General features: G+C 61.2%; 2 protein-coding genes across 3 annotated transcripts in view; one reads left to right on the top strand and one right to left on the bottom strand.

The window, feature by feature from the left end:
- The window catches only part of TMEM258 (transmembrane protein 258), a 108,124-nt gene extending 106,882 nt beyond the window's left edge, over window positions 1-1,242 (bottom strand). The window contains exon 1 of the mRNA XM_012778274.2: window positions 1,239-1,242. The gene's annotated coding sequence lies outside the window, so the exon portion shown is untranslated. The remainder of the gene's footprint in view (window positions 1-1,238) is intronic.
- FADS2 (fatty acid desaturase 2) overlaps window positions 1-8,303 on the top strand; it is a 31,274-nt gene extending 22,971 nt beyond the window's left edge. For both annotated transcript variants that reach the window (XM_012778263.2, XM_076001829.1), the window contains exons 6-12: window positions 824-884; window positions 1,220-1,296; window positions 4,780-4,877; window positions 5,079-5,175; window positions 5,425-5,504; window positions 6,230-6,355; window positions 6,782-8,303. In XM_012778263.2, coding sequence (XP_012633717.1) covers window positions 824-884; window positions 1,220-1,296; window positions 4,780-4,877; window positions 5,079-5,175; window positions 5,425-5,504; window positions 6,230-6,355; window positions 6,782-6,833 — 591 coding nt within the window. In that variant the 3' untranslated portion in view covers window positions 6,834-8,303. The remainder of the gene's footprint in view (window positions 1-823; window positions 885-1,219; window positions 1,297-4,779; window positions 4,878-5,078; window positions 5,176-5,424; window positions 5,505-6,229; window positions 6,356-6,781) is intronic.
- Window positions 8,304-12,587: the final 4,284 nt, after the last annotated feature.

Genomic DNA, 12,587 nt, shown 5'->3' with positions numbered 1-12,587 from the left:
CAGTCCCGGAGGAGCAGGGTGGGCTGGTCCCTAGGGGCTGGACCGTGGAACTAAAGGGCTCCAGGCATCCCCTGGGGCTGTGGCTCCCACACTAAGTGGCTGGAACAGCTTGGGACAGTGAGGATGCCCAGGCCCTCGCCTGGCCCTCCTCAGTCGGAGCCTCTGGGCACCAGGCTGCCCAGGGTGCAGGCTCCGACAGGGAGGGAACCAGCGCCCTAGGTGGGAACCTCTGGTAACCAGGTGTGGCCAGTGGAGTCCATCCGGTGTCCCAGGGAGGCTCCGGGCAGGTAGGAAGCTCCCAGTCTGCTGACTGCTAACAATTCCAGGGCCCTTAGCTGGGTTCTCACGGCTGCTGTGGGCTCCGGGCGCTCCCCACGGTGGACTAGGAGCTCCCTCTGGGTGCCTGTGCCCCCATGTGAACTGTTCCATTATATATTCACTCAACAAACATTTCTTTAGTGCCTGTCACTTGGGCTCTGAGTCAGATCTGTGGGTTCAGAACCCAGCCGGGCCACTTTCCATGGCCTTGGGCAGTGACTTCACTCAGAGCCTCAGCCTCAAAAGTGCGGGCTTGAGGCTTGCCGAGGACGACACCGCTTGGGCCCGCGTGCCCGGGTAGGGCAGAGGAAGCGCCAGCAGCGCTAGCTGGGATGGGAGAGCCAGAGAGGCCCGGCCTTGCTGGGCGCAGGGTGCAGACGGGCAGGAAAGGCGCAGAGGCCGCCCTGGGCAGGGAGAAGGAGCGGTGGCTGCAGAGTCAGTGGGCAGGCGTGGGAGGCTGCGCCCGGGGGCTGCTGGGTGCTCACGCTCGCTCCTCTCTCCTCAGTACGGCAAGAAGAAGCTGAAATACCTGCCTTACAACCACCAGCATGAATACTTCTTCCTGAGTGAGTGCCTCATCCCCGGACCCCTTCCCTGACCTTACTGCCCCCCAGAGTGGCGTCTCCCCCTCCCACCTGGCGCCCTTTTCAGACCCAGAAAGTGACACTAAACTGGTCCAAAGGAGGGTCGCGGTGGCCATGCTGTGGCTCCTGTGCTACAGGCCAGGTGGGGACACAGCTCGGAGAGTCCAGGGTCATGCACCCAGCAATTCCTGGGCTGTCTGTGCCCCGTCCTCAGGGGACTCAGGCCCCTGCGTTAGGGGCTCTAGCAGCTCCTCCTGACCTTGCGGCTCAGCCGGGCGGGCCGGCCGGCTCCTGAGCGCCTGCTGTCTCTCCTGCAGTCGGGCCGCCGCTGCTCATCCCCATGTACTTCCAGTACCAGATCATCATGACCATGATCGTGCGCAAGGACTGGGTGGTAAGTCCGGGCAGAGCTGGCTCAGGGGTGGGGAGGGGGTGGCCGGGGCAAGTGGTCCCCAGGGTCCTGCACTGCATCCCTGGGTGCCTCGGTAGGGCCTGAGGGGCCCCAGGCATCTCCCCAGAGTGGCTGCCTTGTGGCTCTCAGAAAGGGACTCTGGGGCCACCAGCAGCCGGTCCTAAAGATCTCCATGCACGCACCCCCCCACACAGGGGTGTCCAGGGCAGCCCCTGCCTGTGCGCAGCCCCTCACAGAGCTCCTGGAGGCCGCGGGGCTCTGCCCCAGCCTCTGCCCTCTGTGCTCCCTGCAGTCCCTGAGACCCTGTGAACCAGGTCACCCCACACTCTGGTTGGAAATGGAGAGCAGCTGGGCGTTGGTTGAGGAGTCAGGCGTGTTAGTTTGCTAAGACTGCGTAACAAAGCACCGGCTGAGCGGCCTAGACAGCAGAATTGGAAACGTGGTGTTGGCAGAGCTCCTCGCTGAGCGCTGAGGGCAGGCTCTGCCCCAGGCTGGCAGGTGGCGTCTCCCCTCGACGCGTGCCTGTGTCCAAAGTTCCCTTTCTTTATGTGGATATCAGTCACACTGCTTTAGGGCCCAGTGCAATGCTGTCATCCTCCCTAGTTCCATCTGCAGTGTCCCTAGTGCCAAATAAGGTCACTTTCTGAGGCTGTGGGTGGGGGTTAGAATTCCAACATATGAATTTGGCGGAGGAGGGGGCACAGTTCAACTCAAAATAGCAGGCTCGCAGGAGTCGACTGCTTCCAGAGAGAAAGGGGCCTGGCCCAGCAGGGGTTGGCCAGTGTGGGGCACGAGGCCAGCCCTGGGGTTTCTGTATTAAGACTCTGAAAGTTTGAGCCTCGCCCAAGGTGGCACCATGGGGTGGGGTGGCCTCTTGCTGCCAAGTCCTATACTCTCCCCCCCGACACCCCAGCCACCTCTCTCTCTTTCAAATAACAGCACCTCATATTTGTAGAGCACTTTAAGGGCTTCAAAGTCCTTTATCTCACATCCTGTCGTTGAAATGATGGGGCAAAAAGACCGTGTCTGGTGATCCTGCTGAGAGGGCATGGCTGGGGCTGGGGGCGCGTGGGGGTGTTGGGGAGGAGTGGGACCCTGGAAGCCTCTGCCAGCCTGTCCTGGGAGAGCCTGTACGTGCTCATTTCCAGGACATGCTATTTTCTCAAAACGAGCACGTTGTCAGCACTGCCCGTGTTCCAGGAACAGTGCGGCACTGCGCCCACTTTGTGTGGTCAACCCTGTTTTACTGACCGGGCAGGTGAGGCTGGAGGGACAGAGAGACCGACCCGAAGTTTCTGGATCAGCTCAGCCAGATCTCCTCCCCTGTCCAGACTGCTGTTCCCCTGGGGCTCACCTGGGCCGCCGGGAGAGTCGCGGCTGATAAGGAACCCGAGCACTGCTGGGGCGTTTTAATCAGCTATTATGGCCGATGACCCTTGACATAAACATATAACCTTTTTGTTTTTTTAACTATGGGGAACAAAGCATTACATAGGGAATCACACTGTGTTCCTAAAAGCCAGGGAACTCTGATGAGCCCCTGGGACTTGCAGGGCCTGGGTGCAGCTGTGACCTGGGCCAGTGGTTCTCAACGGGGCCGTTCTGTCGGCCATTTGGCAATATCTGGAGATGTGTTTCATTGTCACAACTTGGGGGAGGGAGGATGCTACTAGCATCTAGTGGGCACCTGGCCAGGGTAGGGCTCTGCATCCTGCCACGCCCAGGACAGCCCCCCACGACAAAGCATCCAGCCCCAGACGCCAATAATGTGGATTTGGGGAGTCCTGGCCTGAGGAAAGAGGGTGATAAGCACTAAGAGCTTTGCAGGCTTCCGCGGGGAGGTCTTCACCGCTCTGGCGAAGTTCCCAGGGGCCTCCCCTCCGCGCTGACCACTCCCTCGTGCGGTTCTTCCTGTCCGCTTCCAGGTCCCGCCTCCGAGGCTCCTCCCCACAGCTGCTCCTGCTCTGGCGGCTTCCCGCATCTCCTTCAGCCCCTGCCCCCAAAACTAGTGGTCCCGTGCACACGTGTCAGTCTTCACACAAAAGTAAATCCACACGCGTGCCCTCGTCCCATTTCTGCACCTGCGTGTGGCATGTAGATGCGCACGCACGCTGCTGCGCCACACACAGAACAAAACAAATGTGCGGGAAAGTAGAAGCAGAACCGCACAGATCTGTCTCCCTGCCCCCTTAAAGGCCTCCTCGTTGGATCTTAAAGTCTTGCCCTTGGGTACTGCCAGTCCCCTCCTCCTTCCCTGTGCGGCCACCAGCACCCAACTCCTGTCGCCAGGGCCAGCCTAGGTCCCTCCCAGCCGTGTAGTGATCAAGTGCAGCCCCTCTGCCTCCTACACAGCTCTGGAATCTACAGTTCCCACATCAGCGCTGTGGGGCCTGGTTTAGGCCCCCATCGTTTCACCTCTGAGCCACTGGAAGACCCTCCTAATTCCCCATCTCCAGTTGTTGGGAATCTCTTAAGACACAAATGTGACCCTGTCCTTCTGTCGTTTAAAGCGAGACAGCAGTACCCTTGGCCTGCCTCCTCCGCCTCGCCTCACCCCATCCCAACTCCTGTGCTGAGCCTGTGGCATGTGGCATCTGCATATAACACAGCAGGGATGAACACTCCTGGCTGAGGAAACAGGCTGTGCAAAGGCCCTGGGGTGGGAGGCACCTGGGGTCAGGTGGCCAAGGAGGGAGAAGTTCCTGGCCCTACAGGCTATGTGGGCGACTCTGGATGGGGTGGGGACTTCAGGAGGGGAGAGATGGGGTCTCCTTGGAGGGATGGTCACTCTGGTTGTCATGGGCCATGAGAACAAGCAGGAGACCAGTGGGGGCTGCTGCCATGGTCCAGCTGAGACAGGGACTTGGGTGACAGAGAGGAAGAGGAGACGGATGGATAGTGGAGGGCGGAGCAGCAGCGCCCACCCAGGACTGGAGAGAAGATGTCCAAGCCCAGTCCCTGTCACCATCCCAGTGAGGGACACAGAGGGGAACAGGGCAGGGAGAGAGGCCAGTAGTGCCTGCGGCTGCCGTGAGGGCCCTATGGCAGGGACAGCGGTGCCAGCTGGCCTTTGCCTCCCGGCTGTCTCGCCGAAGTGAGAGGCTGGGAGGTGTCCAGGTATTGGGGGACAGGATGGAGTTGGAGGGCAGGTGGGGACCTGGCCCCGTGTAGGGGTGCACCTTCAGAACCCCCTGGCCCCATGAAAGGGCTGCCCCTGCCCCCGGCCAACCACTGTTACCCCTCCCTGTTTCTCTGGAATAGCAAAGTGTAACGAGACACATTTCCCTAGAAACAAAGGCGCCCATGCAAGCCCCAAGCAAACGGGCAGCTGCTGCCCGGCTTCCTAGATGCCTGTTGGGGTTTCTCTTGGACGCATTTGCCCAGCAGCGAGCATGAAGTGTGTGCACATCCAGGCCGTGCTAGGGCGGGTGGGGCAGGCCACACCTAACCTTGTCTTTCCCACAGGACCTGGCCTGGGCCATCAGCTACTACACCCGTTTCTTCATCACCTACATCCCTTTCTACGGCGTGCTGGGAGCCCTCGTCTTCCTCAACTTCATCAGGTGCCTGAGCTCTGCTGGTTGGCCCCTGGCATTGATGGGGCTTCGCTGTGAGCCCTGTGAGGAGAGGCCCAGATGTCCCCACGTCGCCCTGGGACCTCCCGTCCTGGCACCTCGGCGGGGGCTGCCCTGGGGTGGTTGGGCGAGTGGCCGGGGCCCGCGGGAGCCCCAGAGGCCCCGGTGCTGAGCCGTGCTCTCCTGCAGGTTCCTGGAGAGCCACTGGTTTGTGTGGGTCACGCAGATGAATCACATCGTCATGGAGATCGACCGCGAGTCCTACCGAGACTGGTTCAGCAGCCAGGTGGGGGAAGGCAGAGCTGGGCACCGGGGCCATGCTGGGCTCCCCTGGGGCTGCCTGTGTCCTGCTGGCAGCTTCAAGGCTAAACCAGAAAGGGTGGCAGGAATCTTCCAGAGGGACAGGCGGGGAATGTGGGCGGGCCAAGGCCTCCAGGCAGGATGGTGTGACACGGAGGGGTGGCCCAGAGAATGGGCTCCATGGGAATGAGGCCAGACCCTTGACTCACGGCCACTGGCGCCCCTCCCCCCACAGCTGGCGGCCACCTGCAACGTGGAGCAGTCCTTCTTCAACGACTGGTTCAGCGGGCACCTCAACTTCCAGATCGAGCACCAGTGAGCACGGGCCCGGTGGGGGTGGCAGAGGTGGGGAGACCCATGGGGGAGGGAAGTGATCCCCAGCCCCATCTGGGCAGAGCACAGCTTGTGGGGGCTACCTCTGTCCCCCAACAAAGTGCAGCCCTAGTGTGTGGCTCCACAGCCGGCCCTGCCAAGGTCAGGAGGGGCTCCCTTGTGCCGGCTCCCGGAGGCGCATCTGTGCCCTGGGCCTGGGCCTCGCGGTCACAGTGATAACCAGCCGTCTCCACGTGGGCCTGCAGGGCAGGGGTTACTGCTCCTGCTTCATTGACCGGTGGGGCCCAGACGGATAGCTCACCTGGAACACAGGTGGCTGAGGGACCGCCCCTGCTGCCCCTCGTCCTTCTCTCACCTCTTTTCCTTCCATTCCCCAGCTATTTCATTTCCTTTTATTTCATTTTTCTGAGACAAGGCCTCACTCTGCTGCCCAGGCTGGAGTGCAGCAAACAGTCCTCCCGCCTCGGCCTCCCAAAGTGCTGGGTTATAGGTGTGAGCCACCTCGCCGGCCTCATTTCCGTTTTTGACAAGCATGACATTTTGTCTCCGGCTGGCTGCACAGCCCGGTAGCCCTGTGGGCACACAGGAAGAGCCGCGTGCAAGCCTGGTCCTGGCTGTGGACAGCCCCCGCCCGGGCCGTGGGAAGCGGCGGGCAGCGGCCCGGCCCGCCGGGCATCCTCACACTCTGCCCACCCCTGCTCTCCCAGCCTCTTCCCCACCATGCCCCGGCACAACTTCTACAAGATCGCCCCGCTGGTGAAGTCTCTGTGCGCCAAGCACGGCATCGAGTACCAGGAGAAGCCACTGCTGCGGGCCTTGCTGGACATCATCAGGTGGGGGCAGGTGCTGGCCTGGGAGGCCCCTGGGCACAGGGAGGGGCTGGGTGGGGACTGAGGGGACCGAGAGGCACACAGCTGGGATCACCTGTGGAGACTGGTGACCACAAGAGGGGCCAGGTGCTCCCGGCACAGCGTCCCCCCTATCAGTGCACCCCCTTACTCCTAAGCGGGTGTCAGGATTTGCAAGTTTCTCTCTCTGGCAGGAAGAGACCTTCCCTTGTCATTCTGCAAGGGGTTCCCGGGGGCCCTGAGCCAGTGGCCCTGCAGGCCTCGGTGGCAGTGGCAAGCCCTGGCTAAGGGCTACAAGAAAAGGGCTACCTGCCACCCAATCACAGCCTTCCCAGCCCTCCCACTCCCTAGGGCTCTCTGGTGTCCCCAACCTGGTCCCCGAGCCTAGCCCCCAGCCCTCTCTCTCCGCAGGTCCCTGAAGAAGTCTGGGCAACTGTGGCTGGACGCCTACCTCCACAAATGAAGCCACAGCCCTCGGCATGCCCATGGGGGAGACGGCCACAGGAAGGGCAGGCTTTTCTTCCAAGGGGTGTCCGTGAGGCTGGAATACATGCCACTCGTGGACCCCGTGTTTGCTCTTTCTCTTCTTCTTCCCTTCGCTTCTCCCCCAAACCCTGCCCTCCTGGGCCTGCCCTCTGCCAGCCTGGCCCTCCCCCCACCACCTCACAGCCCCTTCTCCCCAGGAGCAGAAAGGGGTGGCCACGGGAGGTGGCACCGTCCCCGCCTCCACCCTCTGCCCCTAAAGATTGAAGGAGACCAGAGGTCCACGGGTCTGGCTCTCCTTGCAGCCTGGCCGCCAGACCACACACTCTCCTCTTTTGTCCCTCGGGTGTTCTGGGGATCCATGGGGCAGGGTCCTAGGCGGCAAGGGTCTCGACCCTCCAGGACTGGCTCTGCTCTCCACGTCGGCCACCACTGGTCTGCCCTTTGTGGGTAGGGCAGCTGGGCCAGTGGGCCTCCCTTCAGATGTCAGGGCCCTGGGCCTGCAGCACAGCTAGCGCAGCCCTTGGGGCCCAGGGAAGTGTCCTCCCGCGCCCACCACTGGAGCTCTCCGGCCCTGGGCTTGTGCAGGCCCCATTCCACCACCTACTCAACTCGAGCTATGACCGTGCCACCACGGGGAGTCCCTGGTGTGGGCTCAGCAGAGAAGATGCCAGGTCGGGGGAGGGGCCAGCCGGCCTTGCTCAGATGTTTGTCTTAGTTGAGAGGCCCAAGACTAAGGAGCAGTCAGACCCTTTTCCCAAATGCTGGACAGTGCCAGCCAACCCTGGCTACTTGGGCTGCAGGAGGACGCTGGAGCCAGAGGTCCCGGCCCCCGCCGGAATCAGGGCTGCCGTGTGGACAGCGCTGTCTCACCACCCCCGGGTGCTCCTGTCTGCACTCTGTGTTCTGAACTTTTTGCTCCAGGATGCATTCCGATAGGAGCGGGCAGGGGCTGGGCCTGTGACAATCTGCCTTTTACCACATGGCCTTGCCAGCCTCCCCCACGCGGGGCTCGCTCACGGTGGCTGGGGTGGCCCCGACAGTCAGGGCCTCTAGGCAGGAGGCAGAGCAGGAGGGAGGCTCAGGAGGAGGCAGCCCTGCGGGGCCAGGGGACAGGAACCTCATGAGGGCTGAGCTGGAGCCCAAAAGAGGAGCAGGTGGGGGCCGGAGGTGAGGGCAGGACGTCTGGCTGCTGGGAGGGATCCTGAGCTGCTGAGTTCAAAATCTAACCCACTAACCAATATTTAGATTCAGGGGAGGGGCGGGACATGAACGCCTCAGAGAGGGGACCAGCATCTAGTGTTGACAGACCTCCGAGTTGCCATGGTAACAGGGATTGCGCCAGTTACCATATGGCAGGAGGAATCCATAGGGAACTGATCTTAATTTTTATCATGTTGCTTCCCCACCCCTACATTTTTTGGAAATAAAGGAAGTAATTTTATTCTCACTTCGTTTTGCTTCCTGCATGTCAATGCTAGGCCGAGGTATGGGGGCCTCCCAGCGGGCTCCAGGGAGGGGCCCACGCTTGTGTCCCTCTGTCCCCTGCCTCCCCTGGGGTCTCCCTGTGCTGCTCTCCCTGCTGCCTCTGAAGTGCACTCTGGGCCAGGAACTTGGGGCAAATGACCCAAAAACATCGGCCTGCCTTCCTCCTCCTGGGGCCCCTCAGCAGCTGACCCCGCCCAATTCCAAAACACCACCGGAGCCACGTGAGGCTTTCCAGAGGCCTTTGGAGGGTGGCATGGGGGTAGTGCAGAGGCCACCTTCCCAATACCCTCACCCCCAGCTGTCTCCCCATCGCCACAAGTGCAGCCTGTCCTCATCCCTCGATCTGCTGTCCTCAGAGTGCCAGGGTCAGACAGCCCCAGGCCCCCTAGAAGGGCTGAGGAAGGCCCTGGTCACCGATGCTTCCATCTGTGGCCCCTGTGCCCATGCAGTGGCTCACTCAACCCGTGTGCTGTGGGGACCGATGCAATCCCAGCCCAGGTCACCAGCAATGACACAGAGACTGGGTCCTAGGTCTGTTTGACCCCAGAGCCCTGGAAGAGTCCAAAGGATCATGCCAGGGGTATGGGCCGGGAGGGACTGAGGAGCTTGTGCCTCAGGAGCTCTCCGAGCCCCACAGCTACTCCCAGCAGGGCTGGGGAGGGCCTCTGGGTGGACCGTCAGCCCCCTCCTGCAGCCCCCAGCCCAGCTTTGCCTGGCTGCAGCCTAGCCAGGTAGGGACAGCCCGGCCTGGGTGCGTGTCAGGAGTATGGCCTGGGACTGCAGGGGAAGCCCCGATCCAGGAGACAGACATCCTGCTGACTCACCGAGTGGCTCTGGGAATTCCTTTGGCCTCCCTGGCCCTTTGAGCCACAGTCTCCCCATTTGTACAGTGCAGGGGCTGGGCCACAGGGACCCCAAAGATAGTGTCATCTCTCAACACGTGTGCCCTTGGCCTTGCCCTCCTGGTGGATCCACTGGAGGCTGCAAGACAGTGAAGAACCTGCCTTCCGCCCTTACCTGTGCCTGTGTTCCACCTGCCACCTGGGCTGGACCTGGCACCCTGACTCCCAGGATGGCACAGGACAGGACCAGCCCAGGCACCTGACTCCACCAGCTAGAAATCCAGGGTCCATCGCCCATGACAACAGGGGTCCCAGGGAGGGGAGAGTGGTGGAGGGCACTGAAGGACAGGTGGACGCTTTGGCTTTGAGGGCTCCCAGCTCCACGGGCACTTGGGTCTTCACTGTGACTTCCTCCGCCAGCCTGGCCCTGCCCTTGAGCCTTTGGGTGAAGAAGCTGGGGGCACCCATACCTGCTCCCCGCCCAGCAGCCCCCTCCTGTCCCAGTACTCGCCTGAGGCTCTTGCCCACCACCCCCAGAACTGCAGGTTTCTGACCCCTACCCCCTCCAAAGTCCTGACACCCTAGTATTCAAGGCCCTGTGTGACCGACCTGAACACCTCCATCACAGGGGAGAAGGCTGAGACCAGAAGGGAAAGGACCTGCCTGAGGCCACAGAGCAGCTGAGTCAGGCAGCAGCGGGATTCCTGCCCCTAACTCAGCAGGCCCCTGGTCACCTCCTCTTCCCCCTGCACAGGAAGGGCTGGTTCCCCGACCAAGGCACCCCGCCCCCCTCAAATGTCAGACTGCTCCTGGGTACAGGGGGTGGAGGGCCTAGTCCCTGTGGAGGAGATAAGAGCTCACCCACAGCAGGGGCCACTGAGATAAAGGGTATCAGCTTTGCAGGGGGTGGGGTGGGTGCAGGGCGGCAGGCCCAGAGCAGGGGCTGGCAGAGCAGCCTGGGCTGTGTGTGGAGCCCAGTGTGGGAGGGGGAGGGGACCCGCAAGGGGGGCCAGGGCAGAGGTGGCAGCCACCTGAGGGCTTGGGCTCGGGCTGCCCTCGGGAGTGCCTGGCCACCACTCATGGGACACAGCACCTTGGGTCCTGCTGCACTGTCCCCGGTGAGGTGTGCCCCTCTGGACAGGACACAGCCACTCAGAGCCCCTGTTCTGACCTCCAGGATGGAAGGAGCTTCCCCCAGCAATTTTGTGGGAATGAACAGGTTGGAGGGGAAGGCCTGGCCCAGGTCCCAGCTCCAGACTCTCTTGACTGGCGTTTCTGTTGCTAACCATCTTGGCTCCACACATAGCAGAACAAGCAGCTCCCCAGCATGCTAGGATACCTTGACCATGTCCCTACAGACCTCCACTATATAAACTTTTCTTTGGATTTTTTTTTGGAGATAGAGTCTCGCTCTGTTGCCCGGGGTCACAGCAACCTCACACTCCTGGGCTCAAGCGATCCTCCTGCCTCAGCCTTCCGAGTAGCTGGGACTACAGGCATTCACCACCATGCCCGGCTAAGTTTTTTAAATATATTTTTAGTTGTCCAGCTCATTTCCTTCTATTTTTAGTAGAGACGGGGTCTCGCTCTTGCTCGGGCTGGTCTGGAACTCCTGACCTCGAGCAATCCTCCCGCCTCGGCCTCCCAGAGTGCTAGGATTACAAGCGTGAGTTCTTTGGATTTTGAAGGCATTTAGGTCTTTCCTCTAAGCCATCAGATTCAAGAGCAAGTATCCAACGGACGCAGGGAGCCTGCAGAGGGTGGGGAGTCGCTCCAGGACACAGCGTGGGGAGGCACGCGGGGGAGAGACCAGGGAAAGAAAGCTCCACCACCTCTGTCACCAAGGAGTCAGTCAACATGACAGGCAGGGGCTGGTTCTTGTGAATCTCCATTTCCCACGTCTGCCTGGGCCGGAAACTCTCAGTAAATGTTTGTTGATTGGGGAACAAATGAACACGCGGTCATGGCTTCCCTCGGTAGCTCTGCTTTTTTTTTTTTTTTTTTTTGGCTATTAACTTCAACAGGCAGATAGCTCTGCTTTTTCTCTGGGCCCAGGACTCTGGTGCACAGGATAAAAAGGTGCCCAGAGTCTCTTAGAGGCACCGCCACAGCCTTTCCCTCTTTCCTGGTCCTTGTTCCCTACGTCTTTGCTCTGAGCGAATAGAGATAGAGGTGCAGATAGAGAAGGAGAGAGAGGGTGACCTGCTCCAAGGTATCAGGGACAGTGGGACAAGGGCAAAGACGACCTGACAGTGACAGGTTCCAGGCAACCGGACGCTCCGGAGCACTTGCTGGACACTCTCCTCGGCCACCACCAGGGGCAGCACCGAGCACAGCCGCCCCAGAGCGGTGCAGAGCCTCCGGGCGCCCCTGGGTGGCGCAGCAGGCTCAGCGGTCCGGTCCGCGGGACCGGGAATGTCCCCCTCAGGCCGCGCTGGCTCGCTGCGCCCACAAGGCTCCAGAAGCCAGAGGGATGTGGGCAGGTGGTGACAGGAAGGGGGCCCCCTGCAGAGGGAGCAGCCTGTGCAGAGACGCTGAGTGCGGGACTTACCCTGGGCATAAGACATTTGCACTCGAGGCAGGAAGCACCTTTCAAGGTGCATCCAGTCCTGCCCTCAGTTGGAAATCGGGGCTCAGAGGTCACAGAGCAAGTAGTGACCCCAGGGCATTGGGCGATGTGCATAAAATTTGTAAATAAACTTCTGAGCCTGCTGCTGGGCCCTTTGCTAACAGCCTTCCATGCAGACCCCTCCCATCTCCCATCATCGTAGGAGGGAGTGGAACTACTGCTCAGAGAGGTTGAGCAACTCCCCAAGGTCACACAGCCTACATCCTGGCAGATTGGAATTGCCCCCCACCCATCTGTCTGACTTCAGAGAGGAGGGAGAAGAAGTAACATGGTCAGGGTGGGGCTGGGTGACACCTGGCAGCGAACACATACCTCATTCATGACCAAGCTGATGAGGCTGTCCCCACCCTCTGTCTGCTCCCCTGGCCCTGCCCAGGAGGCTCCTGCTGGCACTGCCCTGGGCTGGGAGGCCATGGGGGGCTTTGGGCTGCCTGCCCCTGGGCCACCCCCAATGCCCTGCTGAGGCCTCCCGCGCCAGGATCTGGGATGCCACCACCCTCCAGCAGTGAATGAGGACAGTACTGTAGGTGCTGTCACAGAGACTATGGCCACAGGCTGGGGAGGGCAGCAGGGAGTCCCAAGCGTCAGGGAGAACTTCCTGGACGGGGAGCCCCTGGAAAGAGCTGCAGGAGTCCATGGGAATGTGCAGAGCACGCTGCCCTGCTCAGGGACAGTCATGATCAGCATTAGCATTAAGGAGTTTTCTTTTTTTTCTCTTTTAGCCAGAGACTCGCTCTGTTGCCCGGTTAGAGTGCCGTGGCGTCAGCCTAGCTCA

The sequence above is a fragment of the Microcebus murinus genome, chromosome 4, assembly GCF_040939455.1.
Source record: "Microcebus murinus isolate Inina chromosome 4, M.murinus_Inina_mat1.0, whole genome shotgun sequence".
Classification (NCBI taxonomy): domain Eukaryota; kingdom Metazoa; phylum Chordata; class Mammalia; order Primates; family Cheirogaleidae; genus Microcebus; species Microcebus murinus.
The sequence above is the reverse complement of the archived record's forward strand: the minus strand, read 5'-3'. Positions and strand labels throughout refer to the sequence as shown.